The following is a 17,474-nucleotide window of genomic DNA, read 5'->3' as shown; positions in this document are numbered from 1 at the left end:
GCACATTTGAGGGGTAAAAGGTGGAGGAGACAGGTCTGCGTTGTTTTTCGTATTCTAATCCGTGGAAAGTGCAACCGAATGAGGATGACTTTGCGTGTTATTCAATGGGATGAGAGGCAAACGGGAACTGAATTAATGTTTTTGTCAGACCACCAATAGGTAGAACCTGATATCAAACATTTAATAATGACCTAAAATAAACATTAAATCAAAGACAGACAAGGAGAGAGGTGATCCCACCAGTGACAAACATGCAGTCTACAATATTCAGTCTCCAGGCTGGGGAAGTTCTGAAGGACCAGTATTACGTCTAATACAGCAGCCTTCAGACTGATTCGGCTTAAGTGCTGAACCGGACTTGACTTGCCCTCTTCCCTGCGTGTGTTCCGCCACCGTCTTTAATATCTTCTCTTTGTCACGCTGTATTGGATGATTTTTTTCTTGATGTTGGGGCTCCCTTGCATGTGTTTCAGAGATCCTCTGGACCATGTGTTTTAGAGATCCTCTGGACAAGAGATGTTAGGGCTCCCCTGCATGTGTTTCAGAGTTCCTCTGGACAAGAGGGTCCCTCTCCACGGCAGGGAGTTCAGGAGGGCATTGTGAAGTGTCCATGGCACCCTTCATGTAGTCCATTTAAAAAGGTCTACAATTCCACTGGATCAAAGAAGTTCCTCGAATATCCGTCCATTGTAATCCACATGCATGCCGGTTTGAAGAGGCCAAATGTAATATCCCATCTGTGAAGGAGTGGTCGCAAGGAGAGAAAAGTCTTTCTCTAATCACTCGTTTCCTTAGAAAAGTCTGCCGCCACCTGTATCTTGCGGCCATCAAAATCATAGGGTCCATGAGCTCTTGCTGCTATAAGGGTCTGACGGGCCTGCTCGTGCCAGAGAAAGCAAGCAATATTAGGTCTTGGTCCAGAGGAGGTCAATGCTCGCAGCGGTCTTACTCTATGCACTCTTTGTACCTCAAGCGGTGATGAAAAGTCAATCCCCAGAAGAATTGGCAAAAAGTCATAAAGAAAGCTTCTTCTTTCTGCTTTTTCATGCATCCCAAACAATTTTACATTATCCCTAGTACTTTGGTCTTTAAGGTCCACAACGTTGTTGTGCAATGTCATGAGCTCGACCCTGGATTCAAGAGAGTACAGGCGGTAATCTAACTTCTCCACCTTGCCGTGGAAAACCAAGATCTCAGCACGAATTGACTGTCTCAATGGTGAGGTCAGCATTTTCATATCCATCATCTCTAGTCCGCGACTCTACGAAGTTGTCTCTTAGAGGATCAGGTCCAGTGTGGCCTCCAAAGATCCTTGCGGAGGGGGCGAAGATTTAATCTGAGGGGCCAGCTTTGTGATTAGCATCTGCCACGCTGAAATCCGGGATGCCATCCTGGGCCGGTGAGCAGTTGATTCTTGACAACGAACTATAACCAGATATGAACAGTCTGTATCTCCTCTCCTCGCAGGGGCGCATCAATTGAGTGCAGGCCTCTTTGGCAGAGCCCACCTGTGCCTGAAAGAGCACAAACCAGCAATGGACCCAGACACCAGGGTTTATTGACATTACTTCGGGCCTTCTGGAAAGGAATGGATTGGATCATGTGCTGTTGAACACTACGAGCAAGCAGTTGCCTAGGATTGTGGAAGTGATTGATTCTAGTTGCGCTAACTAGTTTAGTTGTTTTAGGATGTAGAATAACATATTTTAATCACCCTTTTCAATCTTTGGTGTTGACAGCTTCTGTTATCATGTTAATGCCCTGAGGAGGTCTTTTTATGTAAACCTCAATCACTCTGACTCTTCGCTAGTCTTGTAGCATAATGTATAATTTAGGCTTCTTTTTAGCTGTGCTGTTTTATTTTATTTCTTAAACTCCGGCTAAAAGTCATATTGCGCCACTGACAGGCCTTCAAAATCACCTGTGTAAATGAAGAGTGTAGCAGCTGTCCAAGGTGCTGATTCACTCTATGTGGACGGAATCTGCCCACCACCCATTCCTTATTCTCTTGCATTAACTGCCAAAAGGACTTGATCCCAAAACTCAAGGAGGCGAATCACATTTCACCATGGAAAATTTCACCATTCATGAGAATAAAAATGTTAGTGCTCCTCCATCTTACCTGTAACTGCTGCATCAAGGTTTGTGAGGCTTGAGAGTACTCTGTAATCTGTGTTGTCCGATGGTTGGCATCACCTCGGGACGCAGGCCAGGCCTACCACGACAATGTTAGGAAATACATGCTGGCAGCATACACAGTGCCCCTGAACGGCTCTGATCATTCCTTACACTGACAGACTCATTTTTCAGGAATCACAGTGGATGAAAACCACAGACTGGCTGCATCTTTCTCCCCGAGGCTTCTCGGTGCAACAGAACTACAGCCTCAGGAAGCAATCTTCGTTAGTGGCTAGCATGTGCCCTCCTTTGCTATAACTTTCAGCACTTAGTTGAGGTTTGTGTGTTTGAAACTGCAGTGTCCATTAATAATATAAGGTGCGTAAATGTCAGGGAAGTTGACTGTTTTAGGACTGCATGATATTTTGTCATGCATTTTTGCTACTTTCAATTCAAAGAATGTGCTAACGTCATTGCAAAGCTCGGACAATGGAAAAGTTATGTTTGCAGGGTAATTTTAGAGGAGATTTCTCTATAGATTGTGAAGAGCTCACCAAAAGAGGTGGATAAAGATTAACTGATTTAAAGCAGAAAATAGCTTTCGGATCTGTTGATACCTTTTTTATAAGCTCTCATGTAGATTTTGTCTCTCTCCAATTTGAATTCCACCTCTGTATATGTTCCAGTTTCACCACCTTCCTCAGCTACTGACATCTCCATGGCACATATTTTAAATCCTGAAGAAAAAGCATCACAAAACTCTACCAATGCATCCCATATGGAAGATTCTTCTGTGGGTCAATATATAAATAAATCTGCTGAATCTCTACACGATGAAGCACAGTTTCCCAAGCCATTTTCAAATGTTTATCTAGAGGGTCAAGACTCTGTTATTTATACTATAGTTGCTGAGTTTAGTATTAAGGGATATAAAGGTACCACAAGTAGAGATCACAGCTTTGTTGAACCAGAAAACAAAACAGGCTGATGATAAGCTATCTCAAGTTGAAAACAGAATTGAGACTTAAGATGATCAACAGTAAAGTGTTATAAATAAAATCACTAAGTTTCCACAGCAATCACATGGGTTAACAACAAATATGAAGATCTTGTGGATAGGGCCAGAAGAACAAACCTCAGATTTACCAGCATCCCATAAAATCATAAACCATGCACTTCCATAGCCTGAATCTTTCTGGATTTTTAGGAAGATTTAACCAACCTCATAGCCCATTGTGTATCATCAACAATCATAAGACCCACCTCCTGCCCACAGACTATTCTGGTGAATTTTGCTGACTACAGAATTAAATGAAAGGTTCTCCAGCAAGCTATTCAGAGGAAATCCTTTAACGATCAGAATGAATTTGATTTGCAATTTTTCTCTGCTATGTTTCCGGAAACCAGTCAGAGGATATATGAGTTAAAGCAGCTAATTCCTAGATTTCCAAAATTAGGTATCCAGGCTACGATGTTCCAACCGGCAATCTGCTACTCATGATAAATCGCAGCATGACAGTTATTTCAAAAGTACATGAAGCAATAGAAATTAGGAATGATAATCAACAAATTATATAGGCCTTGATTATGAGTAAAGTTGCTGTTTATCGCACCAGATAAATACCGATACCAAGGGATATGGTATTTATCACACCACAATCTGCATGTTAGGGTAAATACTATACTCTTTTCTCCTGTTGATTTTGAGCAGGTTTGACCTCCCAAAATATAACAAAGGTTGAGTATTTAACGCATCCGATAATTATCGGAAGCGTGAAATATTACCAAACTCTTAATTCCGACCCCTGTGCAAACAGTGGTTTATGCGGGGGTCGGAAAACAACAACCCACTTGCAATCAGGCCCATAGTATTTCAAATAAACAGGCTCCTACATTTAGTTAGATAAGTTGCTATATTGCTGGCAGAAGAAAACAGCCGTCATGGGAAAGAAAGGTGCATGATATGGAACGACATAGGATTAGAAGGAAGCTCTATAGCTCACATAGGCAAGAGATTCCACAGAGCTGTGGCTAGGTGTTTAATCAAGGGATGGAATGCGAGGAGGTAGAAAAAAGGAAATCAACAGTTCGAGCCTTGGTAAAGGCTACACTGGTAAGTGTTTGCACTGATCTAAAATTGCTAAAATCTCAAAGAAACGGATGCTTAATGTAATGTATGATTCTAAAGTCATTGTTGATCTCAAAAACAAATGTTCATACTGTTTTAGCAAACTTTCCTGCTTATCAACCTGTAGATCAGTAAGGTGAATCTTACAATATTGTCACTTAATACTAATGGTCTCAATAACTGGCACATGGAAAAAAATCAACAGAACCATGGATCTTCGATCAGAACCCCTCAGCATTAATGTCAACACAATTTCCAATTCCAAACAGGTTCTGAGATCATTCTGCAATAGAGCTTATGTTTCTGATAACCATGACCCGGATTAGGAAATCTCACTGAAAATGAATAAGCTGCTGTGAAACAACTAGTGGTTGATTGACATGAATACATTTATAAAGGATTTTTAACTAAACTTACATAAGGCAACAATTGGTATTTTCTTGGATGCATTTAAGGCTAAGCTAATATAAGAAGAACAATAGATCAGCAACCCAAAAAATTCATGGGACCAGAAAAGGTTTCTAGATAGTTTTGTAAACTGCACACATCAGGACAAAGAGATGGCTATTTAGCCAGATACAAATACATATCAGAAGCCTTTATCACAGGATTAGAAATATGGGAAAACTGCATTTCAGATCAGCTTATATAAGTTCTGCAGAAAAAGCCCCAATACTTAAATATAAAAAATAAAAAAGCTGAAAAGTCTAGAAAGAAAGAAAAATACATGTGTTTACATTTCATAAAGGAACCCTGATAAAGCATTTGCACGCAGGCACTAAAGTGGGTCTACTCACAAATTGCCATACTAGTAAACAACTGTTAAAGCAAACAATGTAATACATAAGTAGTCAATTTAGGTATTTGGAAAATTGTAAAAACGGGCTAGCATAAGGTGACTGAAACTACAGCAAAACACTATGAATCAAATTTGTTCTACTAGCTAAAAAAAAAAATAGATCGCAGCATTTTTGTTCTCGTATTACCTTTGTACATGTCTCAGTTTCAGGATTACACTGTAAGATGTCCCGCACCATGGTAGCATTTCCTTTCTCAACAGCCCAGTATAGGGCTGTTTTGTTATCCTGGAAATGTATAAAAAGGTTAAGTATTTATGATAAAAGTAATTTGCCATGCAATGCAACATGAAAAAACAAATATAATTTCCTAATGTGGTAGATTATACATTATTAAGAAAAGCAAGACAGAAAGAGCACTATTTCAAACAATTACCATATACAATTAGAACTACATAGTGTCAACTCTGACAATTATATATTTTGGCATTCAGATGGGCATGATAACACAACAAATCAGAGTCATATCTATCGACAATTACTCACCTGCATGTGTGCATCTGCTTCAATCAGCCTACTTTTTCCTTTCTTGATTCTGTTCTAAAGTTTTTAGTTTTCTTTTATATTTTAAACACTTGAATTAACGCATTAATGAAATTATTTTATTGACATTTCTGTAAATCATTGAATACCTACTAAGTTATTAAAGTCATCAGTAAATCTGCCATTGTTGAAACTTGTATCTTAAGACTGCCTTGCATATTATGACTGCCTTGGATAAAGAACTAGTTTAATAATTATTTTAGTAAGTTTCTACATTTTAAATGAATAAAATATGTGCCCAAAGCTGCTTACAAGATAGCAGTGATCTACCAGCTAAGGATGATAGCACTGAAAGAGTAAACCCAGCACCATAAACCACATGGCAAATCATGGCTTAGTAGCAAAATGAAATGTAGGCAACTTCTTTTTTTCTGTAGTGGCTATATAAGAATGTTACTTAATGAAGGGGCTTAGGAAATTCATGTAGTGAATTGTTATAGGATATTATTGACTGAATGCTATGGCTTTAAGTCATCAGTGATAGAATTGTACATCTGTCAGGGCTTAGAGACAGAATGTCAATGAATGGTAGCAGGCATTATCCTGCAAGAAACCTGCCTTCTAAACTATTCAATCATGACCAGAGTATTGCTACAAACAGGGAAGAAGTAGGACTGTACTACTACTTGGAAAATTCCACTGCAAACTACACGAGCTGCATTTAAAAGATCTACTATTTCAGAAAACATGCACTGTTTATTATACCAGCAGTATATACAGCGGTGCGCACAGAAAATCTGCAGCTAGTGTAAGAAGTACCAAAGCGCAAAAACAACACCAGTTTGTTCTCAGAACTACTATGCCATTGCACATGACTGCTTGATATCAGAATTTAGGAGGAAAACTATACCCAAAGGGAGGCATAGTAAGTAGAGCACTATGACTCAGCAGACCCAAAGTGTCCAATTGAGATAGTAGTATTTTATCACTACACATAGCAGCAATGGACCAAGCAAATTAGAATACCTTGTCCGTCTCCCACACTTGACACAACATTCTCCTTGCCTGGAGCTGCTGTGACCAAAGAGGTACATTAGACCCATATGATGGGGAGCACTACTCTGGCGACTAGAACATTAAACAAGAGAGGCCAAATCACAGAAACTGTTTTCTACAACAACAAAAAAGGTAAATCCATATGCATCCTTTTTGGTGCTTTTGTAAATCTTTATGGAGCAAAATGATTTTGAAAGATATTTGCAATAAAGGAAAAAAGGGAGAAACAAATTATCGGTGAGATCAATGGTGTAGAAGAATGTGGCAAAGTCATTAGATTAAAAATCAGATACACGAGTGGTGGTCAGGGATGAGAAGTTGATTGTGCCAGTTAGAAGATTAAGTGGCAAATAAAATGGCATGAATAGGTTTTGGATACATGGGATATAGCATCATCAAGGGCAGCAGTGAGGATGTTTAGTGCAAGTTTACTCGGTTGTTTAGGTATGTGTGGTTTTCTCCATTTGAGAGTGGATAACAAGTGATTTTGGGACTGAGGATATGTGTCAGCTGAAATGAGTAATGAGCATCAAAAGCAGAGTTCAGAGTGGCACTGAATTATTCAAAAAAATGTTTGAATAAGCAAGATCATTGCAGATTTGGTCATGGTATGCAAAGATGTGTTCTGGGCCTACTTTTCACTTAGCTATGAAAAATGTATTATTAGGTAAGGAAAAGGATTTGTCAATAAATAAATAAATATATAAGGGCATGATCTAAGGGTGAAGGATCAAAGCTGAAGTGGGAGTGCGTGGGCTACTCGAATATGATAATTAACTTACTGGATATCTGTGTAAATGATTTGGGGATGTGAGAATTAGACTGTGATTAAAAAGTAATTTTCAGTTTTCAGTATAAATCTTTTGGAGAGCTGTTAAAAAGGTCATCGAGAATCAATCAATAGGCTCCTTGAGAATAGAGAATGATTGGAATATGTATTTTCCAGCCATGATTGGCAGGGAATGAATGTTCAGCGGAAATTAGAGGTAAAATCAGATTTGCTTAATAGAAGGAGTCTACTTCCTGAAAGAGACAAGTGTGGGGAGTGGGAGAAGGTAACATGCTTGGTATGGAAATAAGCATGTTTTAAACTCTTGTTGGGAGTCAATCAATTTGACAATGATAGCTGACATGTTCTGTGTTAGTCTACCAGCTGCATTTCTGGTGATGTGAATCTAAACCAAAGATTTACGTTGAAAACACTCCCATCTCACAACTACTCTTTGATCAGTCTAACATACACATTCCCAAACCATTTACACAGAAATCCTATTATACACATACTGTCACAGTACTAACTCACTATTTTGCCATTTTAACACACAATGGGTTTCCAACCCTTTGCAAAACACAAACATTTTTGAAGAAATAAGTGAAGGCAAATTTATCAGATCCTACCGAAAATTTGAATCACCAAAAAATAATTCTTTTTTTATTTTAGGGAAGCAAGGAACACAATTGTTTTATACCTTCTACTGCCCCATGTAACATAGTTTGTGCAAAGCATACATCCTTTCATGTCGGATAAATATACGTGCATTTGCACACTTCAGGTGACGAAAAGTATTCTTATATATCATTCTGGATGGTACAATTATACTTTAGGCATGGTATTCAGTTTTGATTTTATTCTGTGGGCTTCTAGAATCACCTCTTTCTATTAAGAACAGTACTTTACTTTAGATATACATAATAGAAGTGTCTTGCTAGCAGGCACTGTAAGACTCAAGACAACAGACCTTCGAAAGAAAAGTAAAATGTTTGAGAATGTTCTTTACTCTTTGAGTACCAACTTGAAATAGCTGCTGTTTTGAAAATAGTGTCTGTGGTGTAACAAGAATGTGCTCAAATAATGATGCAAAGCAATTTCATGACAAAGAAGCTAGTGTTACTTTCACCTCTTTTGATTAATAATATTTAACTGCTGCGTGATTTTGTCATTCTGCAGATAAAAGCTATTCCCCAATTCATCGACTGATGATATTAATATGGTCTGGTTAAAAGTTTCACCTTCATAGAACCAGTTTTATACCTGAATACAGCATTCAGTAACCGAAAGATTGCCCATTAATCCTTGCAAAGAGTCTGCCACTGCAATGTATAATGTGTAGTGCAGCAAGGTTTGTTTTAGTAACTTTTGATCTGTGTGAGCGAGAAATAAAAAAAATTGATGACATCTACAAATTATGCAGCACATAGTGGAAAATTCTGCAAATGCAGAAAGTTTAAAATTATGTGGAAAATGCTGTAAATGCAGAACCTTGTTTTTTCAGTTGCCCTGATGATGATGTAAAGCCTGTGGCGTATACCAAATTTAGAGAAATTGTCAGTAGTGTATGTTGGCACCCTGTCAGTTCATCATGCTAACAAATAACCTAAGCTCAAAGTTTATCAAATGTTTAAGCAACGCATTGATTGTAAATTATATAACAATTTTATTGTTTATGAATTAGAGCAAAGATACGATCACATAAAAGCCCTGGAGGTGGATTCTAACTAACAACTCTAATCCTTTTTTCATAATGTATGAAGTCAATTTTTTCAATCTTGTCCCTCTGCCAAGTTTGGTTGAAATCCAGCAAGTTTCTGTTCCTTGATACAGCAGGCCTAAATGCAGATATATATATATATATTTTGTCCAATAATATCGAAACAATAGCTCAGACTATTCACCAAAGAAACTCAAACCGTACCTGTCCTCTTATGTCTATGTCAGCATACTTATGAAGAAGGGCTCTCACAATTTCAACATGGCCACCTCGAACAGCTCCAATCAGCACTGTATCTCCATTCTGAAAAATAAAGTCCACAAAGATGAACAAAAGGGATCACAGAAAAGTATGTTCACACACTTAACACAATATTTTAAATAATCAGCATTGATTTAATTCCTTTATATGACCAGACCTGCTATGTACTTCAGTTCATACTCAACCAGGTGACGCATACAATTATCCTACCGATTTGTCACGAAAGGGAGAAATTACGTCTTCTTTTACAGGTGGTGGCCAGTGAATTTTTTAATCAGGGGAGTTTGAAATATCATCTTGTTTGAAACTGATGACCTGCATGCTGTTTAACTGGCCAATGTCATGATTGGTATCTGGGCTGTGTATCCATATATGCAAGTTTCCTATGACCAAGATTTTCTTGGCTCTGATCCGCAGGTAGAGTGCAAGTTAGTCCAGGAAAGGTGGGGTGTATCTAGGGAGGTATATGGAAGTGATGTTATTTCAGATAAATGGAGCAGAGTTCCAATTTCTTTTTTTTAAATGCAAATGTGAAAGAAAGTGATGCTAAACGTGGTTACAGGATGGTCACTTGTATAAAATAAAGCTACCCTCTCCCTCAGTTTACTTCTCTGTTCTTCAAGATGATTTTTTAGCCCAGTAGATAGAGATCATCAAGAGAAGTGATTGTGTTAACTCCAAATGATGCTTTAGGGAGGCCAACAATGTGGCAACAGGACTCAAAAGGCTTTGATTGTCAAGTGCGCATCAGTACTGATTGGATGCCAACTAGGCCCAGGTTCTGAGAGAGGTTCAGAAATAGAGGAGGGTCAGGGCCAACCGTAACGTGGTTCAGTGGTGGTAGAGTATCGGCAACAGTGGACTCAGGGGTATGGTGCTCTGGGAGAGAGTAAGGGAGCAAGGCTGATGTCAAAGGAGCCAGGGATGGTGATGCATGGTGAGGCAATTCTGAAGAGAGGCATTGAGTCAGTGAGTTGAAGATGTGATTATACCAATGCTCATTATTGATTTTTGGAGTCTTGCAAGATTTCTTCAGTGGCCAGTAAGTTCTTGCCAAAGGCATAAACCATAATGCTACCAATACTATACATTTTCATTGTGAGTTTCTTGGGTACACCCCGAAGAAGGACAGAATTCAGTTTGCAACCGCCTTAGGTTGCGGAAGGATACTTCATGCGAAGTTTGGAACGAAATTAATCTAACCATGCCTCTGGGCTGGTTGTAAAGAAGAGGCAATTGTTCTTGGTAACTTTTGCCTTGGAGTTAATATATAAGTGGGTAACAATGGGATATGGGTTTGATCTCAAAGTAACCTTTTGCTCATATATGTTGATAAAGAGGTTGGACACTACAAGATATAGAAGCTCTGAGAGCTGTTGTAGGGTGAGATGTACTAAGCCAGTCTGTGATCGTAACCCCTGTGATTCACAAAATTAGAGGGCTTGTAAGAGCAAAATGGCTTTTTGGTATTCACTAAACCCATTTTGCGATTCAGTAAAGGCTTACCAAATTGCAAAATGGGTTTGGAAATGAATACCAAACATAAATTTGGAAGAAGCATGTTTAAGGCGTCCCTTCTAAACTGTGATTCAGTATTAGATGCATCAATGAATTTGTAACTTTTCATTGGTTTGCAACCACACTTCTGGTAGCCAACCAATGAAAAGTTACAAATTCACCAAAGATGGTGATAAACTCATTCACAAAACGGAAAATAATGTTCAAAAACAACTTTGTTGGAGAGTGGGTGCAGGTCAACAGGACAACTTTTAAATCTCAAACTTAAAAAAAAAAATATTTGATCATAGCCCTGTCTTTAAAAAAAAACAGGGTGCATACAAAAATTGTTTTTAAAGGTGATCAGAGACATAGTTTTCTATTTTGCATACCGCCATCCCAGTGATGGCCTCCAATCTGTGTGAGTTGTGATTTGCGATCTACCTCAATAACATTCATGCGATAGGTCAGATTTGTGACCCACTATGAATGGAATCTTGTGCACCGACCTACTAGTTCACAGATAAGTACGCAAAATCAGAAATGATGCACAAAAAGCCAGTACGCAATTTGCAACTGCTTTTTGAAAACAGATTATTAGAACATCTGGCCCCTGGTCTATTACCCCCTCTATGACTGATAGAGCTAACCACAGATAAGGGGTTTAATAGCAGAGACATAAGACAGGTTCAAAGGTAAACAAAAAAACGGTGGCGAAATATCCTCTACGTGGGGGTCCTATGGCGTAAGCAGGTTCTGGCTAATGGGATGGCTCTATAAAAGGCTATTCCAATTCAGGATTCAGTAACTATACTTATCAACAACATTGGTCATTGGGCCGATCGATGCTAGATGTTCTCACATCTGAACACTATTTTAAAAAAAGGTTTTGAGGTATTATCTCCGCTACAGAACATACTAAGAACTTTAGATTGTGTTTCTGTAACTTAATTTCAACTGTTCTTTTTACCTGCCTGAAAATAAACAACCTAATTTCCATTGAACATATACCATTGGCTTTCACTTTGTTTATTGAGTGCTATTGAGTATTATTCACAGTGTCATACTATATTTGGATTTCTACCACCTAGCACATCCTAATGAGTAAGCCTTGATTACTCCGCTTCACTACTCTTGCACGGACAAGTACAGAAAGGGAGTAACTTAATTGTGCAATGTGAGGGCAATAGTGATAAATGGAGGCACCCACAGATTACACTGCCCAGGGCTGATTACCTGCACATGACCCAAAGAAAAGGCCTCATAATAACCTAGACCTCCACAGCCATGCAGCACATGAAGGTGTTTATACTGTTTGACAAGGCCAGGAGGAACCAATGAGAGAACAATTGTAAGCATAGAATGACCTCCCACACCACAATAGAGACTCATCCTCTTTTGTTGCATTTCGAAAGAAACTGAAGGCCTGGCTTTTCAATTAACCATCCTAGCCTCAGCAGGGCTAGGCACACACCTGCTCAGTACCAGAAAACCCCGGCTAAGATAATGCGCTATACAAATAGATGTCTCAAGAAAAATAATAAAGAAACAAATAAGACTGGTACGATGCTTGCTTGACTGCCCCGAAATGAGAAATGGTGGAAGTCCATCACCGCTTTTAAAACTGAAATATAGAGTTGGACATTTAATGTGACACCATTAGCAAAGGGGGTCTGTGACTAGTATAGATGATTGGATAACCAAGTAATGCAAGTAAACCTGATGAAGCAAACGATTAATTGTACAACTTGGCAATCTGAGCATTACCCAACAGCATGCTCACATGACCCTCCCATCCCATTCAAGTGATTAGGAGTGCAAAATAAACTCATACTCGTGTTAAAACACAAGGTAGCGACCGCATTTCTCTGAAAATCCATGAAACATTTGAGGAGGCACAGGTCCTTGGTAGCTGCCTCCAATCTGTGGGACAAGCCATAATAATAGTAATACCTCAATTGTTGAAAGTGAAAACAGTTGCCTAATTTCAGCCTATTGTTATTTAATACAGATGTTAAGTTGCTCAACACTGCTATCGGAAATAGAATCCAAAAGGGAGATTGTCAATCTCTTACAATACCCTGATGAATGAACCTCTGCAAAATATTTACAGTTCTGCAAGCCAAACAAGATTTCGTGATCCAACACTACAATTTGAATCTCGATGCTGAGAGGGAACAAGATAAGGCAACTTGGAGTAAGTACAGTGTAGAAATCGGAGTCCAGGATTCTAGGACATGTCAATCAATTCTAACCTCAACCGAACTGAAATAGCAGGGAATATCCTACAGCCTCAGATGTGCAGAGAGGAAGGGGTACCTGTTTTCTACCCAGCTATTTCCTTTTGCAGTGGACACAATACAATTCAAACAGAAATAGGGTCAAATGCATTCAAATGTGAAGGACCACCTATGTAATAATGTTACACAAAAATGGCATTCTATGTCAGGACTGGAGGCAAGGATTATGCCTTCTTTCTTCACTTTTATTGTCATAGCAGCAAGAAGAAACAACTTGAGACTACATTCCCCATGAACCATAGGAAAAGAGTAGTCGAAACAAAATACAAGCATTAACCAATCAGGATCAAGCAACAATGTCCAATCAGGATCGTCCAGGAGCTGTATAGCCCCTTGCTAGCGTCCATTCCTCCTCTTTCTTCACTGCTACACAGCCAGATAAGTGTCCTTCAGTTCCTCCCTGACTGTTTGTGCTTTTGTCTGGTGTTTCCTTCAAGTTACATGATTCTTGTCGCTAGCGCGATTGCGCTACATGTTTGTAATGCATTCTTGCTGATTTAAAACAGATGGTTATTTTCAGGTGGTTCGCGTGTGACCGCTGAAGTGTTTTCTCAACGTTTGGGTGCGAGCGTGTTTCTAGTCAGCGCGTCGCTTTTTTGTTTGAGCATTCAGGTTTTGCGCCCAGTGTGTTGTGGTGTTTGTTTTCTCGCCGCGGGAAATTTGTGGTCTAATACCACAAATTCTTGAGCTGATACTCAGCTTACTTTTTTAACCCTTACCTAAGATGTGAGGAGCGTTTAGTGACATCTTTATATTCCGCCTCTCCGGTACAATGGAATATTATGACGAGTACCAGGATGAGGAAGGCCCCTTGGCAGACATGCCTTGGGGAGATGCATTTTATGAGGCGGTTGACACATCTATTTACAAGGCGGTGGACCAAGCCATATCTCCTTTAGAGGACAGGCTTTCCCACCAAATGGAGCAGGCGTTTGAACGCCTTGAACGAAGAGTGGCAGCCCCCACACAAACGCCCTCCATGTCAGCCCAGGATGGCGTAAGTTCCCCACCTGCTAAGCGCCCCAGGGAACCTGGCGTAGACATGGATGCTTTTGAGCGACTTAAGAAGGCTTTCCTTGATAGTCAGCCGGCTGGGCCTTCAGCTACCCCTAGGCCTTCAACCCCTGACCTTCACCGGCCCTACCAGCCCCCTCTGCCCCCAGCCCACCTAGACCCTGGCTCCCATCCCGACCTTCCAAGACCCTCAGGCGTCTGATATGCTCGATCCCAATGAGATAGTACACCCTTGCTCATCGGACTAGACCCCGGCAGAGAAAGTTGCCACGTACGTCGCGGAACACATCTGACGCCCCCTGGAAAAAGAGGCCTGCAACTGCCTTCAGGCAGAGTGTCCTCTACCTTCCTTGGAAGGCAAAGTTGCCCTCACCCCGGAAATTGACCCCAGGATGTCAACATTTCCTCAGAAATTTATACGAGACCCCAAAAAGGGCATTGACAGATCCTGGAGGGCGTGCCAGGATAAGCTCCTGGACGTCCTCGGGCCGGCCACAAAGATTCTTGACATGGCCGAAGAAGCAAAAGCATCCGTCTCCATCATCTCCCCTGAAACCTTGTCTGGCTGGTCACAGAGGGTAGTGATTTTTCTGGGCAATGCAAACTGTGCCCTCTCCACCGAGCGCCGCCGGTCCCTCCTTATTACGATTGATCCGAAACTAGGAGATCTAGCGGATTTGGAGGCCGGCGCTCAAGGTGATTTCTTTGGTGAGCCTTTTATAAGGTAACTGGGCAAGTTCATAAACACATTTCCATCTTAGGCCAGGGCCCAATCTACCATTAAAAAAGTTTTCCCTCGTGTTTTTCATGGGGCCAGTCGAGGCAGAAGCCGCTCGACCGGTCGCCAGAACCATCAGAACACCCAGAGAGGCTCCGGTAATTATCAAAACCAATCAAAGTTTGGAAATTTCTACCCCACATGAGGACGCCGTGGGAAAGGCAGAGGCTTCAGAACAGGAGCATCTACCTCTAATTCCAGTGAGTGTTCACCCTTCTTCCCCTCAAAGCATAGGGGGGCGTTTAGCAAGCTGTTACCAGGCCTGGTTGGCCATCACCCGGGATGCTTGGGTTTTGCAAACTGTGAGGAGTTTTCATATAGAGTTCACAGGGTTCCCCGTGCAGGACGTTCCGCCGCGCCCCATTCAGTTCTCGGCCCAAGATGCTGCATTAGTGGACGAGGAAGTGTCCTCGCTGCTCCACAAGCGCGCCATCTCCCTCTCGTTTCCTCCAGTTCATTTGGGGGCAACGGGTCTTCGAGTTCACGGCTCTTCCTTTTGGGCTCTCTTTAGTACCCTGGTGTTTCACCAAGGTTCTCAAGCCGGCGGTGGAATTCCTGAGAGCTTAGGGGTCAGGATGATAGTCTACTTGGACAATATCCTCCTGATGTCCTCGTCAACTGACGGAGCATCTTCGGATGGCAGTGACTTTTCTCCAGGACCTGGGTTTTGTTATCAACGAAAAGAAATCACTGTTACTTCCAACCCAGTCAATTACATTCTTGGGGTTCGTCATCGACTCTTCGTCCACCACTCACAGTCTGCCGGCCAGGAAAGTGACAAAAATTTGTCACGAGTTACGGCAGGTCTTGGCCAAACAACAGGTGTCCCTTCGGCAGCTGGCCCGGGTGGTGGGTCTTCTATCGGCCTCAATTCAGGCCATCTTCCCGGGCCCTCTTCACTACAGGGCCCTCCAACGCCTCAAGGCGTATTTTCTGCGGAAAGGTTACCACTATTCTCACAAAGTGGATTTGTCTGCCGACGCAAAGGCGGAAATCCTATGGGGTTACAACATATGGAGGCCTGGAACGGCAGGGCGATCTTCAGGTCGGCCCCGGATCTGGTTATGGAATCCGACGCCAGCAGGCTCGGTTGGGGTGCATGGTGCGGAAGTCTTTCCACGGGAGGATTGTGGTCTCCCGAAGAACAGAAATTACATATAAACCGTTTGGAACTCCTAGCGGGTTCATTCGCCGTGCGGTGCTGGACGAGAGATTCAGTTCAGTCTTATGTACTCTGAAAGATGGACAATGTCTCGGCAGTCTGTTATATAAATCACCTGGGGGGCACCAGGTCCAAAGGCCTCTCGGATCTGGCGGCAAGCTTCTGGCAGTATTGCCTAGACAGCCAGTTCTCGGTGACAGCGGAGTACCTTCCGGGTCGGGGCAATGTGATAGCAGATTTTCAGTCCCGTCACTTCAAGGATTCCAGTCTGTGGAAGCTAAATCAGGAGATCTTTGCATCCCTCCAGGACCTTTGGGGTCCATTCACGATGGATCTATATGCATCCAGGCTGGACCATCAACTTCCGAGGTTTGTCAGTTGGAGGCCCGACCCCATGGCGGTGGCCACGGATGCCTTTCTCCAGGACTGGAGCGTGGAACGGGGGTATGCGTTCCCTCCCTTTGCGATAACGCTGTTATCCGCTCAAGTCCGCAGACAAGCGGCAGACCTGGTCCTAGTCACCCCTCTTTGGAGGTCTCAAGGGTGGTTTCAAGTTCTTCTGGAACTTTCTTGGGATTTTCCAATCCTACTCCACCAGTTTCCTACTCTTCTGATGGATCCGGAAGAAACGCCTCATCCTCTAGTGGCAACGAACTCGTTGTCTCGCAACGGTGAAGGATTTCAGGGGAAGATGGCAAACCGCGGGCCTTTCGCGAGAGGCTGAGGTCTTCATCTCTAAGGCTAGGGCGGACAGAACCGTCAAGAGGTACAAGTCCGCATGGGGCAGATGGTCCCGTTGGTGTGTGCGACGGGTGTCGATCCGGTGGTCGCAGACGTGGTTCACATCGTTAATTTCCTAGCCCATCTAGCCTCTATTGGTCTGGCCTACCGGTCGATTAATATCTTCAGGTGAGCCATTTCGTCAGGCCATGTCCCGGTCAATAGCTTACCGGTGGGGGAACATTTCACAGTCTGCAGACTCTTATGAGGTATCCGGCTTTCCTTACCTCCGGAGCCAAGTTATTCTGCTTCATGGGATGTCAATCTGGTGTTAAATCTTTTCCTATCCTGGCAACCCAATTGGTACCTCTCCAGAAAAGAGCTTTCTGCGAAACTGGCAATGCTTTTGTGTCTGGTGTCTTGTAGAAGGGTTTCAGATGTTCGTGCCCTGGATGTTACGGGATGAGTGTTCACCCCCAACGGGGATACTTTTACCTTACTCAGACGTACTAAGTGCCACACTAGGGTTATCTCTTACCTGGAATTTCCGGATTCCCCTAAACTCTGCCTGGTTCGTTGCCTCAAGGCGTATGAGGAAATGACGGAGGAGC

The 17,474-nt window shown here is 41.9% G+C and overlaps 1 protein-coding gene across 3 annotated transcripts in view; it reads right to left on the bottom strand.

Annotated features, from left to right (window-relative positions):
• Positions 1 to 17,474, bottom strand: part of KIDINS220 (kinase D interacting substrate 220) — a 1,022,767-nt gene that overhangs the window by 756,981 nt on the left and 248,312 nt on the right. For all 3 annotated transcript variants that reach the window (XM_078647833.1, XM_078647835.1, XM_078647834.1), the window contains exons 9-10: positions 9,336 to 9,434; positions 5,233 to 5,331 (exon numbers count right to left, since the gene is read on the bottom strand). In XM_078647833.1, coding sequence (XP_078503959.1) covers positions 5,233 to 5,331; positions 9,336 to 9,434 — 198 coding nt within the window. The remainder of the gene's footprint in view (positions 1 to 5,232; positions 5,332 to 9,335; positions 9,435 to 17,474) is intronic.

Source organism: Lissotriton helveticus, chromosome 6 (assembly GCF_964261635.1).
Source record: "Lissotriton helveticus chromosome 6, aLisHel1.1, whole genome shotgun sequence".
NCBI classification, from domain to species: Eukaryota; Metazoa; Chordata; class Amphibia; order Caudata; family Salamandridae; genus Lissotriton; species Lissotriton helveticus.
Note: the sequence above shows the minus strand (reverse complement) of the source record. Positions and strands in the feature narration are given on the sequence as shown.